Here is a 13,532-nt window from a genome sequence, read left to right on the forward strand (position 1 = left end):
CCCAACAAAGAAAATAACAGAATGCCACTAGCCATCACCTTCAGCCCCCAACTAAAACCTCTCCAACGCATCATCAAGGATCTACGACCTATCCTGAAGGACGACCCATCACTCTCTCAGATCTTGGGAGACAGGCCAGTCCTTGCTTACAGACAGCCCCCCAACCTGAAGCAAATACTCACCAGCAACCACACACTACACAACAGAACCACTAACACCAGGAACCTATCCTTGCAACAAAGCCCATTGCCAACTGTGTCCACGTATTTATTCAGGGGACACCATCAAAGGGCCTAATCACATCAGCCACACTATCAGAGGCTCGTTTACCTGCACATCTACCAATGTGATATATGCCATCATGTTCCAGCAATGCCCTCTGCAATGTACATAGGCCAAACTGGACAGTCTCTACGTAAAAGAATAAATGGACAAAAATCAGACGTCAAGAATTATAACGTTAAAAAACCAGTCGGAGAACTCTTCAGTCTCTTTGGTCACTCGATTACAGACCTAAAAGTGGCAATTCTTCAACAAAAAAACTTCAAAAACAGACTCCAACGAGAGACTGCTGAATTGGAATTAATTTGCAAACTGGATACAATTAACTTAGACTTGAATAAAGACTGGGAGTGGATGGGTCATTACACAAAGTAAAACTATTTCCCCATGTTTATTCCCTCCCTCCCCCCACTGTTCCTCAGACGTTCTTGTCAACTGCTGGAAATAACCCACCTTTATTATCACTACAAAAGGTTCCCCTTCTCCCCCGCCCCGCTCTCCTGCTGGTAATAGCTCACCTTACCTGATCGCTCTCCTTACAGTGTGTATGGTAACACCCATTGTTTCATGTTCTCTGTGTATATAAATCTCCCCACTGTATTTTCCACTGAATGCATCCGATGAAGTGAGCTGTAGCTCACGAAAGCTTATGCTCAAATAGATTTGTTGGTCTCTAAGGTGCCACAAGTCCTCCTTTTTTCTTTTTGCGGATACAGACTAACACGGCTGCTATTCTGAAATATATTATAGAGTTGTATCTGTATCTTGGGGGTCCGGTGACATATACAAATGATTTAGCTTTTGTCTGAGTGCTTATATTTTTACACAAAAATAGTTTGATAAAAATGTAGTCTCTTATTTAAAATTTGCATTGTGAACAGAAGATTTGTTTGCTGATAATTCCAAGTATGTCCAGGATTCTGCAGTCCCTGGGCTTATTGTCCTCCTCTCAAGGACTTCCAAGGTGAGCCCTATTTTGGGGGGTATCCACTATACCACACAGGTACATAATTGACTGTGCCATGGACCTTCCGTCCAAAACCTTTTGTCTTAATACCTGTGAAAATGAAAGAGAACCAGTATGATAAATATACATTTAATTTAACACATGCTGTGAATCTGTTATATCAGTGTGTCGTTGCAGGTGACTGTGTTGATATTTCAGTAATTATAACTTAGTAATTTTTTGGCTTTGCCTTTTCTCCCCCTAAAATTTTTACATTTAATATTACCTCTTTAAAAAAAAAGCGGGGGGGGGCATGTAAAGGAACACGTAATGTGACCATACTGATTTGTTTGCCCTATTAGCCAGGTTATACCATCGTTATTTGGGGTATCCTGTGTAATAAGACATCTTGTTGAGAGAAAGGTCAAGTTTTTCAAAACCAGGAGCTTAAAGTTAATGGACCCCCCCAGCAGCTGCCATTGGCCTCAATAATTAACTGTATTCACTAGCCGTGACAGAGGGGTTGGTGACAATGGGTTGACTTTAATGGGAGCTCTTGGAGTCTCAATACTTCTGAAAAGTCAGGCAGGATTTGGGAGCTTCATTTTAGGATCCTGTTTTTGGACACCTTGAATTGTATCATGACAAGATGTAGTCGTGCAGAATAGTGTATTTTGAAGTCTAATTAATATTTATACAGTTTATACTGCATACAGCTATGCTAATTTGTGCCGATAGATTGTGTATTGTTATATAGATCAGGTATCGTCTTAAACCGATGATCAGAAATACAGTATTAGTAAATCTACCATTTTTAAAATAAACCAAAATAGAGAAGAATATAGAAAGTTATTTTCCCCCTGGAGTGGGGGAGAGATTATTTCCACTGACTGTTATAGGTAGGTCTAAGTTTATGGGGCCTGAGCCTGCACAGAATGCGCAAGGAATGCCAGTTTGTCTTTTCAGATGTTGACCTGTCAGGTACTGAATCATGACTTTTTTGTATATTTGCAAGAAAAAAAAGCAAATGTATAAAATGAAGAACGTGATTCAAAGAAAATCTGCAAATATAGAGAGCAGGTGAGACACTTAAAAAGAAGAATCCAGGATAAGGAAGTGAATGGGCAGATAAAGTAACCAGTGGGAATGGGAATTAAGAAGAAAGACTTTAGAAGCCACATGCTCAATAACACAGCTCTGCTGTTTTTAGAATTCAAGGTCCACTCAGTTACCCTCTTAAGCTTCGACTTCCGAAGTTCCCTCAAATTATAGGAATGAATTGGTATGTTCTAAAGCTTATCCTAACTCTAGGCCTATAATATTACCTTAATCTCTTTTAAAGGAGGGAGGGGCCAGGAATGGGCAGAGAAAAGAAACTGTGCAAGGTGTTTGACAACGAAGAGCATAGAGAGCTCACCAAGCCTTTTGAAGGTCAATTAGCCAGAAAATGTGCTAAAGACTACGTTCTTCATTGGATTACTGGCCAAAGAATTACCCCCAAAGCAATCAAAGTGGCCCTACTGTTTGAACACAGAAAGACAATTATAGATTTTGAGGAGATGCTACAAAAGCTTTAATTAAAGGCATTATTACCACCTCACTGAGTGCTGGAAATTAAATTCTTGTTTGCACCTATAAGATACGGCTTTTGTCTGTTGCTTGCATGTAGTATGCCTAAGACATTACTGGCTTTAGAGTCTTTTTGTCAGAAGGCATTGTATTGCATTTCACCCTACCCCTGTCATAGCTGCTGGTTATAATGTTGACATATTAAAAGATGATTTTCCCCCACTACCACCTTTGTTTGGCTTCTTCTGACATGTTAGGAGTCTCTATCAGCAATGACAATTAGATCTCTAACTGGATTTCAAGGTGAATTTTAGACACTTGAACTGGTATTTGCAAGTGAAGCTTTTTTAATTTCTCCTAGTTAGACAGGTTTGTTTACAGAGCATGAGGGAATTAGTTAAATCAGGAGACACTATTTTTTATCTAATAAATGTTAATTGTGAAAGTGAATGGAGTAGTAAGTTACAATCTTTAGCTAAGTGTGGGTTTTTAATAAGCTTATGGCACGAGCAGCCAGGATCTCCTTTAGGAGACTTACAACATAATTGCTTCAGTAATTATTGATGTGAAATCTCACCTAGCAGCAAAGGGTTAAGGCACGGTCCGTATGCTAGCTGATCATTACGGGAACTTTAGAGGTGAACTTGGACTTACCAACTTTTCACAACCATAGAACTCTAGAGGTGACTGTGTAGATATCCTTTCCACAGATATTACTGTTGATTCTGTATGCCCACACAAAGACCACAAATCGCCTGCTGCTAGCTTTGCTGGGAAAATGCCATTTGGACCCTTTTCTGCATTGAGGCTGTGTTGAAAATTGACTTCAATTTAACTTTAACTTCATATGTGAACAGTCCAGTTTAATTCAAACAAGACAGGAACCCTTGCTTGTCCACTGCAGAGTTCAACAGTTGACTGGTCCAGGAGAGAGCCTAAAGCTTATGGCCCCAACCACTTTGTTCTCATTGCTTATTTACTATAGAATCTCACCTCTGTTATGTGATTTTCTTGTTTGTAAAGTAGCCTGCACACCTATTGCATTTGATAAATAATGGACATCCCAGACTGAGTAGAAACAGAAGTAAAGAGCAGGTGTGGAGGGTTGAATTGTCAGCACCATGTCCTGGGAGTCCATGGCATGACCCCTGTTAATGGGAGTTTTATGTCTAATTCCTCACACTGAGGGCGACAAGGAACCTCAAAGTAAGATATGAAATCAGAGTGCATTCTCCAAACTTAGCTGATAGGAATGAGAGCACAACATTGACAAACAGCCTGAAAGAGAACCCCCAGAACCACAGTGAGTTCTGTTCTATTCTCAGCCAGTGATGGCTACTGGGACCACACCCATATCAGTGTTCAGGTTCTAGCTGACCTTTTTTCTTCCTGCTGGTGCTTTCCTTTGTTACATTATTGCTCATTATTGATGTAGTACTAAAGAAATGCCTTTACAAAACAAGGATAAACTCCCTGCCCTAAAGAGTTTACAACCTAGTACTTGTACAATACTGAATTTTAGTTATTGCTTTTATAAGAGGTTGATTATGGTAAAATTACACATTATTGCTTTGTTAGAAAAAGTAACCAGTTTAGCATTTTATCCCATGGCATCCTAAAGTCTTAGTGTTTTAAGTTTAGCGTGTTAGTGTTTTGGGAAATATCTTTCTCAAAAACACGTAGAATTTCATGAATACCACTGCTTTTGGGTAGGGCAAAGCTGGGCGTAGCAAACTTTTTTTTTTCCCACCTAAGTGCTACTCGGTTGTGTGCATATTAGAAATGCCTGGCTAGTAGAGCATTCCTATGTAAACTAGTTTCACACAATGGGAAGCAGCATAAAGCCTGAGAAATGTGACCACTCTTCATTAAGTGCCCCTAAGCTCCCCACAGACTTATAACAGCAAATACTGTAACAGTTTCCAGGACGTCCAAATAAAACATTCTACATGTAGCATGGCTTACTGCTTTATATTCTGAAGAAAGTGTGCCATATTCTAGGATGTGTATTGGTCATATGATTCTAACTCTTCTGAAAAAAAAAAAAGGAGTACTAGTGGCACCTTAGAGACTAACCAATGCATCCAATGAAGTGAGCTGTAGCTCACGAAAGCTTATGCTCAAATAAATTGGTTAGTCTCTAAGGTGCCACAAGTACTCCTTTTCCTTTTGCAAATACAGACGAACACGGCTGCTACTCTGAAACCTAACTCTTCTGAGGCAACCGTTTTAGAACCAAAACAAAATACTGGCGTGGCTGTGGATTACTTTATGGAAGCTTTTGCTAATAACTTATTTAACTTTGATTCCAATAACAGCCCCCTTCCAGTAATGCAGCCATTCTGAAACCAATTACTTCAGCAGCCCCGCTCATTATGACCTCTAGCAAAGGAGTATCCAATATACATATGCCTTTTTATAGTTGGGACTCTACACCACGACTACTCTTTGCTGCACAAATGTATCAGTCAGAACTCCCAGAGAGAGATGTGGTATAATATGGTCCTTATTAAGCCCAGTGACAATTAAGTCCCTGCCTAAATATATGGCTTAGTATTAACTCACTGAATACCATAGGTTATATATCTCTCTTCTAACGAAAGGGCAGTTTGTATAGCCACAATAAAGATTCAGTGACAAAAACTGATTTTATTTTGGGGTGACCTCAGTACAATATTATTATAGCATGATCCAAAGATCTCAATGCATATTAAAAACAATTTAACCTAAGGAGGGAGGGTGTTGTACCCAGAAAACTGAGGCACCAGAGGATAAAGTAACCTTACTACACACTGACTGGCACAGACAGAAATTGGAGGAATAGATATCAGGAGTCCTGACTCTGTCTCCTGACTAACCGCTAGGCATATTGTTAACAGCATTTTTTGGCTACAGTTTAATGACCTTGACACAGTCTCTTGCTATAAGACCATATTGACACATTGCTCTTGTGCCTAAATTAAAAACTCAGGTCTTGAAGAGAACATCACTGTATCCTATTCAAATAAGTTGGTACAATACCAGCTTTATTCACCAAATAGATAACTCTGTCGTTACTGACAGCAAGCATACTCTTATTTCTTGAGTAGATTTTCATTGAAAGTGGAAGAGAGATTAGTATACACAACACTTGTTTAGCTTTTCTAAATTTCTTTTGTCAAGTTTTACTTTAAGGGACCATTCTGGGTACAACAGTTAGGCTGTAGAAAGAGACTATTTGGCTAGATCAACATTTCAGTAGAATTTAGGGTTCACATAATTTCAGTTTTAAATGTCCAGCATAAATACGTATACCAAAGTTGGATTGTCCTTATAACTGAGACTGGAATAGTGTGATTAGATTTAAAGACACACTTGCTCATTCAAAATATTTTTAAAACATCTCCTTATTTACATTACTATGATTGTTAAAACTGAAAGTGTTGGTAAACAAATAGTACAGAGTGAAAAATACATTTACATTCTGTTGGTATTTCCCAGAGGTTGGCTAATGAAAACAGGATAATTGATTTTACTTTCAGAGTCTTGCACATGTAAACTTTGTAGACAAACACTGCAGGGGGACATTTCAAAATAAGTTTCCATTGATGTTTTAAAGAAGAAAAAATTGGGGGCCCAGTGTCTGTTGGCCCTTTGAGTTTCATAAAAGATGAATCTGAGGTTCAGGGCTGAATTTGACCCGATGTTGCCATTTTAAGTGGCTCTTTCTAAGGACGTTATAATGACCTGAGCATTCCTGCCAGAATTTTAATAGCACTTCAGAGCAACCAAAGAGAAAACTGCCATTAGGGAATCTCTTTCTGGCCTTATGCAGTGCCCAGAGCATGTTGGCCCAGGGCTCTGGTGGGAGCTGAGTCAGTGGAGTGTCAATAAAACGGTGGCCTCCCTGCCACAGAGGGTGTGTCTGCAGAATGACCAGTCAGCACAGGGATGTGCTGTGCATCTCCAGAAGTGGGTGGTGGGGAGATGAGCTTCTCCCCTGCTGTGTCGTCCCCTGATTCTCACCGTACAAGGAGTGCTCCATTGGATTTTCTTGTAGAAGGTGTTTTGTGAGATTTTTTTTTCTTTTTTTTTTTTCTTTTTTTTTTTTTGGTACAGTAAAGGGAAGCGTAGGGCGCAGTAGAGTTGGGGATTGACTACTCTTTGTGGTCCTGTCCCCTGGTGACTCACCAGACTTCTGAGTGGAAATCCCTCTGGGTAGCAGCAGAACACTGTGGGCGATCAATGGAGTTGAGAGGCCTTGCCTACTCCTTGTACCCCTCCCCTCTCTTGAGGGGACTGTGCACAAGGAACTCTGCTAGAGCTACTAGCTACAGTTCTTCTGGTCCCATTGGGTAAATCACTGTGGTCCAGAGTTATATGCTTTGATTCCAGGAGGTCCCAGTACACTAGGACATGAGTCACAGGTCTCATTTTTAGTAATTTAAGATGAGATCAAATAGACCATAGACCCTTGCAGGTTCCTTCTGGTGTAATAAAATAACTCCCATCTACTGGTGCAGTTTAGTGCTTTGTTTGAGACTGGCCTGACAGCAAAAGAGAGGGAAGAGTTGTTTTTCCCAGTATTTTCCCTCCCTTCTCCACTTCTCCCTGGAACGTGTTTTTCCTGAATCTAAAAAAGCATTTTTGGAATCTTAAATCTTACTAACTTGGAAATACTATCCAGTAATGTCTGCCTACAGCAGTCACAGGGAATAACTACCAATAGTACGAAACTTTGTTCTTAAGCTCCCATTGCTAATTGTTGTTGATGATTGAATCCTGCACTTCATTATTAGAGAAGATAGAAGGAAATATTTATCAACTGTTTCAGAAATTTGTTAGCAGAGTAGAACTTTCTGCATCTGTGGCATTTAAGGCTTGTGTACACAGGAAAGTTTTACCAGTTATATTGGTATAATTATATAGACATTGTTAAACCAGTGTAGTTATACCTACACAACTCCCTGTGTGTATACTATTTTCAAGTATAAGAGTGACTCTCTTCAGTGTAGCTTAATACCCTTCCAAAGTGACGTGAGCTAATCCAAAATAAAAGCCACTTTTATAATGTGGAGGGATAGACCTGTGTAACTGTATTGGTTTAAATTCACGATTTAGCTTATACTGCTATAACTTCCCTAGGTAGGCAAGACCCTTATGTAGGTGTATAAGTTCCCAGACAGGGGAACTCATACTGGGCCCTCAGGAAGAAATCCTCATGTTTCTTCCTTTGCTGACTTCCTCTGTTACTGTTACAACTAATTTAAAAAAACAAAAACAAAAAAACCTACCAAATAACATTTAAAAACTTGGTGCTTGATTTGAGATATATAGAAGAAGATCTCAGGCTTCCTTTGAGTTAGTCGTTACTGTGGTTTTACAGTATACATGAAACTGCTTAAAAGCTCTTCTCCAGATAAGGAATGTAGGTCATGTTACTAGTAATGTGGCATGTAATCAAGCGTGACATTCCTGCTCGCCCCTTAGATGACAGCAAGCTTTATTTTCCTAAACATAATAAGGTGGGAAACATTCAGGTTTTGGATAATACTTGAAGTATACTAAATGTCTTAACTTCAGTGTGCCTCTGCTGACTTTACTCATCTGCACTGATTTCTATTATAGGAAAAATGCTGGTCAAAACAACTTTAGAGTGGGGGAAAATGTCCATGTTAGGGCTCCACATTTTATTTTTAACTTGAAGTGTTTCCTTGTTTTGTCAATCATTGCACATCTATTAATGCTAGAAAGTGAGAGAGCCCATTCTTAGCAGAGAAAACCGTTGAATAATAAAAGCTTTGTTCTCACTGTTAAATGTCTATTAACTTTTTTAGCCTGAAGAAATATTGATTTTTCTCTCACTTTCTTTTCAGACTCTGCTTTCTTCCCTGGCCGTTGTGCTGAAATCCTTGCCAAAGGTCAAAGTATTGGGAAGCTTGGAGTCCTTCACCCTGATGTTATCACCAAATTTGAGCTCACCATGCCATGCTCTGCCCTAGAGATCAATATTGAGCCCTTCTTGTGAAGACAAGACTGTTATATCACCTCCAAATATCCACTTCACATGCAACCATGCCCTTTAGTCTCTCTCTCTGCAGAGAACATACACTTACACTTCAATGTGCTAATAAACTAGAAAAATACGGTCTGGCTCCATGCGTAAATATGTTCCTTATATTACAATTAGGCTAGCATCTGCGATGTAAGAATGTGGTATCTAGGGCTAGAATGTGGCATCCATGTGTTTACTCTCCCCACCCCCCAAAAAAGTTGGGTAAAATCCCAAGGTCTTACAAGAGAAATGTAATGGCAAAGCACGTGATTAGTTTTCAAAATCAAAAATGTTCCACCGACAAAGCTTCACACTGTAACTGATTATGGCTGCATAACAGGAATCTCATTCTTTTCTTATTGCATGAAATAAGATAATTGATTAGCACAAATGTTGAACGAATGTGAGCAGAACTAAGGAATTGAGCTTTTATTCTGTACGGTTGTCATTTGCTCATCAGTGGTTGGGGGAGGAAAATAAACTTTTTCATGAAAACCAGAGTTATTTTGTAAGCAGGACTTATACAATATCTGTTGCAATGCAGTAAGCAAAACCTTTGATCTCTTATCATTCTAAAGTCAAAGAAAAATCAAAGTTGAAATTATTTTGTGGTAGATATAAGCCTTATCACTTTGAAGCTCGGCACTAACCAAATTGGAGAGAAAAATGTAAAAAAACCAAAAAGCAGACTGACCTTTTTGCTTAGAGTCCAAAAATATTGATCAAAGGTTTTATGGGATGGAGGCTATGATGTATGCCTGCAGAACCTGATACATTTCATGCTGCACTTGCATAGCCGTAGCAATGGATTTCACAACTCCTGCCACAGCATATGAGAGTGGACATTGATACAGTTGTTTTGCACCTCCTTACCCAGCCTTGTGCATTTGCTGTAATAACTGACCATCTGTGTTACCTACCTTGTCTTTCCAAACCTCAAGGCCTCTCCGTGCAGTTGTCATTTGCTCTGATCGCCTGTTGGAGCCTCTCAGTATGACAGAGGTATTGCTGTTCATGTAGGTCGGTTTTCACAAAGGTAGCACAACAGCTTTCTTCATGGCCTGCACTAGCCTGGAAAATGAGCCTGCCCCAAGCTGTAGCATTTCTCCAGATATCCATTCCCGCATAGAACATCTGAGTCCGTAGACTTCTTGTGTTGCTTTAAGCAATCTCTTTACTCATTGTCTAATAAACTTGACCATTTTTCACACTGCATTATAGCCAGTTCTAAAGTTGCCTGTTATGACTGTTACATATCTTGCACCAATACAGTATACCATTATTTCTACTGGGAGAGCCTGCCAGATCTAGTCCTGTAGGGCAGGGACAGTATAAATATAAGCAGCTGAGTGGTGGTGGACAAGAGTGTTACAACTGCCAACTAAATAACAGGGGAGATTTGTAGAAAATGGCGGTGGTAAGGTCAACTCAGTCTTCCAAGATGTATTACTGCAAAGCCCCCATGAATGGAACCATTAGGTCTTTTTAATGGTAAATCTTTCATTATTCTTAACAGGTGGGGGACTATGTGTTAATATATTATGAAAAATGCATTACAGCTACCCATCTGGAAATCCTATTATCAGTGAGTTACAGTTACTGTCACAGGGAAGTGTAGATTTTACTTCTCTGCATGACAAATGTGAAATGAGAAGATATTACATACGTAAGGCAGCTGAGACTACCGCGCACAGAGAGAGAGAACTGCAGCTTGCAGTTTAAAGTCCCTCGAGGATTATCATACCTTGTCAGCTGAAAGGTATATTCTCTGTGATGCCTACACAGCTACAACCAGGCAAGCTTTCAGTGTGGGAAGCAATCTTGAGCACAGATGGTAAGTATTAAAAAACCCTTTTTATTAGTGGGTCATACGTGGGGATTAGAACCACAGTAAGGCAGATTTGTATTTCAGCATCGCACAGGCATACTTCTGTACATTAAATATACTTCTATACACAAGATTTTTGGACACTGGGTGTCCCAATTCTCCTTTGAGCTTACCCTCTACTGAATAATGGCCTGGTTAGGTTGTTACTAATCACTGTGCTCGAGTGGTCTCTGTGGGAAGCGTTATGGGTCAGGTTTTTTCTCTCTGGTTTCATATCGCCGTGGCATCTGAATGCCTCACAACCAGTGATGTTATCCAATAATTCCTTGTCACAGAGAAAATTATACTTGTTACAGGGAGGGAAACTGAGGCACTAAGGAGCTGTTTTTCAGTTTCTGGCTCCCTACAACTGTACTTAACGACAGTGGAGCTCTAAGTGCTCAGTAACTGGAAGGTTCTAGTAAGTGAATTGTCCAAGGTCATCTGAGAAGTCTGACATCTGGGAATTGAACCCAAATCTCTTGCAGTTTGTACTGCAAGAGTTTATACCTTTCTTGCACCAGCAGTAAGTCTCCAGTCTATATACCCAGCTTCTTCTGCAAAAGATACTACATTTACTCTTAGCCACAGTATCCATTACACTAACTTAGCATTCATTGCCAAAGGAAACCACAGTTATGTGGTTTACTGCAATAGATTATTTTTCTGCCTCCCTTTGCTTGAATACCTCTCTCTGACACCATTGGAAGCCAATAACAAGGCGAAACTTTCAAACTGACGACTTTTAGAGAGGTTCAAAATTAGTTTGTCTCACTACTGATCCCAAACAATTATTGCTAGCACAGTCCACTGGTCATGGATAGAGCCTCTCTTCATTAGCTTTGAGCTCTGGCCATAAGTGGGAGCAAAACTGAGAAATGACTTGCAACTTCGGGAGGGAAGGATCTTGAAGATTCTGTATTTTGTACAGGTGAGAGACCCAACGTGCTGAGGGTTGAAGGTACAGACTTGTCTATAGAGTAGAACTGGTCAGAAAACATGAGATTGGGGGAGGGGGGGAGTTCAATTTTTTGTTTCTTTTTCCAGATAACTGTTAGCAGGCTGATCCCTTTTATAACACATTTAGAATTCAGTCAAGCAGCAGTAGCACCTAGGCAGCAAAATGATTGGCTCTTGTCAAGGTTAGGTGGCCAATGATGGGAACAAAACAGAAGAGGTCGTGGGCCTTCTTGCTTCTTAGACAATTCAACCTCCTTGTAACATGGGTTCTGGGAAGGAGTGTCTGCAGAGAAATTGTCAGCCAAAATTAAAGCTGAATTGTATTAGGAGATCACAGTCTGAGTAACCGAGGATTTACTATTGTCAACTGAGAGGCTTACCAATGGATCACAATATTTTACTGTTACCTGGGATTTCCAAGTGTTTAGACCAGTTTCCTGTCTTTGGTCTAAGTAAATACTCATTATCCAAACTCTGGAGAGGAGGATGTTACATTTTATTCCTTCTCAGTATATAATCCCCAAACTGACCAGTACAGTGCATATTTCTTTACCAGTTACCAGATACTAGTGCTGAGTATGAAAGAGCTAGAAAAATAAAGACAAACCTCTTCACAGAGAAAGGGAGCGTAGCAACACCTCATCATGCATTCCCCTTACTGCTAACATTACGGTAACTACCGTATTCATCAGAATACCTGCACTTAACATTTCATTTTCCTATCAGCTCTCATAATTCAGAGGCGGGTGTGTCATAAATATAAAGGGAAAGGTAAACACCTTTAAAATCCCTCCTGGCCAGAGGAAAAACCCTTTCACATGTAAAGGGTTAAGAAGCTAGGATAACCTTACTGGCACCTGACCAAAATGACCAATGAGGAGACAAGATACTTTCAAAGCTGGAGTGCGGGGAGAAACAAAGGCTCTCTCTGTCTGTGTGATGTTTTTGCTGGGAACAGAAAAGGAAGGGAGTCTTAGAACTTAGTAAGTAATCTAGCTAGATATGCGTTAGATTCTGTTTTGTTTAAATGGCTGATAAAATAGCTGTGCTGAATGGAATGGATATTCCTGTTTTTGTGTCTTTTTGTAACTTAAAAGGTTTTGCCTAGAGGGATTCTCTATGTTTTAATCTGATTACCCTGTAAGGTATTTACCATCCTGATTTTACAGAGGTGATTCTTTTACTTTTTCTTCTATTAAAATTCTTCTTTTCATTGTTCTTAAGATCCAAGGGTTTGGGTCTGTATTCACCTATGCAAATTGGTGAGGATTTTTATCAACCCTTCCCCAGGAAAGGGGGTGTAGGGCTTGGGGAGGATTTTGGGGGGAAAGACGTTTCCAAGCGGGCTCTTTCCCGATTATATATTTGTTAGACGCTTGGTGGTGGCAGCAAAATAAAGTCCAAGGGCAAAAGGTAAAATAGTTTGTACCTTGGGGAAGTTTTTACCTAAGCTGGTAAAAATAAGCTTAGGGGGTTTTCGTGCAGGTCCCCCACATCTGTACCCTAGAGTTCAGAGTGGGGAAGGAACCTTGACAGTGTGTATTTAATGTCTACTTAGAATGTTTTTCCCTCATCTATTACGAGGTCTGACTGACGTGCATTTATTTGTTTTTACAGGTGGAAGTGGGGATAATGAACTGATGGGGATAGCAAGAGGTTGGGATTCTTGGGTCTTATTCCCACTAACCTGCTGGATGACCTTTGGAAGGTGGCTCAGTTCAACCATCTATAAAACAAGTATACAACTTACTGCTCTGATGTCTTGTGAGGTTTAATAGTTGAGTTCCTCTGAAATTTGCTCTATATAGTAAGTGGGAGGAACTAGAAGTTATCTGATATATATCCCTCTACCCTAGTCTATGGTTACAACTACT

At 39.9% G+C, this 13,532-nt stretch overlaps 1 protein-coding gene across 3 annotated transcripts in view; it reads left to right on the forward strand.

Annotated features, from left to right (window-relative positions):
* FARSB (phenylalanyl-tRNA synthetase subunit beta) overlaps window positions 1-9,331 on the forward strand; it is a 53,408-nt gene extending 44,077 nt beyond the window's left edge. For all 3 annotated transcript variants that reach the window (XM_073359947.1, XM_073359948.1, XM_073359946.1), the window contains one exon: window positions 8,653-9,331. In XM_073359947.1, coding sequence (XP_073216048.1) covers window positions 8,653-8,804 — 152 coding nt within the window. In that variant the 3' untranslated portion in view covers window positions 8,805-9,331. The remainder of the gene's footprint in view (window positions 1-8,652) is intronic.
* The last annotated feature ends 4,201 nt before the right edge of the window (window positions 9,332-13,532 follow it).

Source organism: Lepidochelys kempii, chromosome 9 (assembly GCF_965140265.1).
Source record: "Lepidochelys kempii isolate rLepKem1 chromosome 9, rLepKem1.hap2, whole genome shotgun sequence".
Lineage (NCBI taxonomy): Eukaryota > Metazoa > Chordata > Testudines > Cheloniidae > Lepidochelys > Lepidochelys kempii.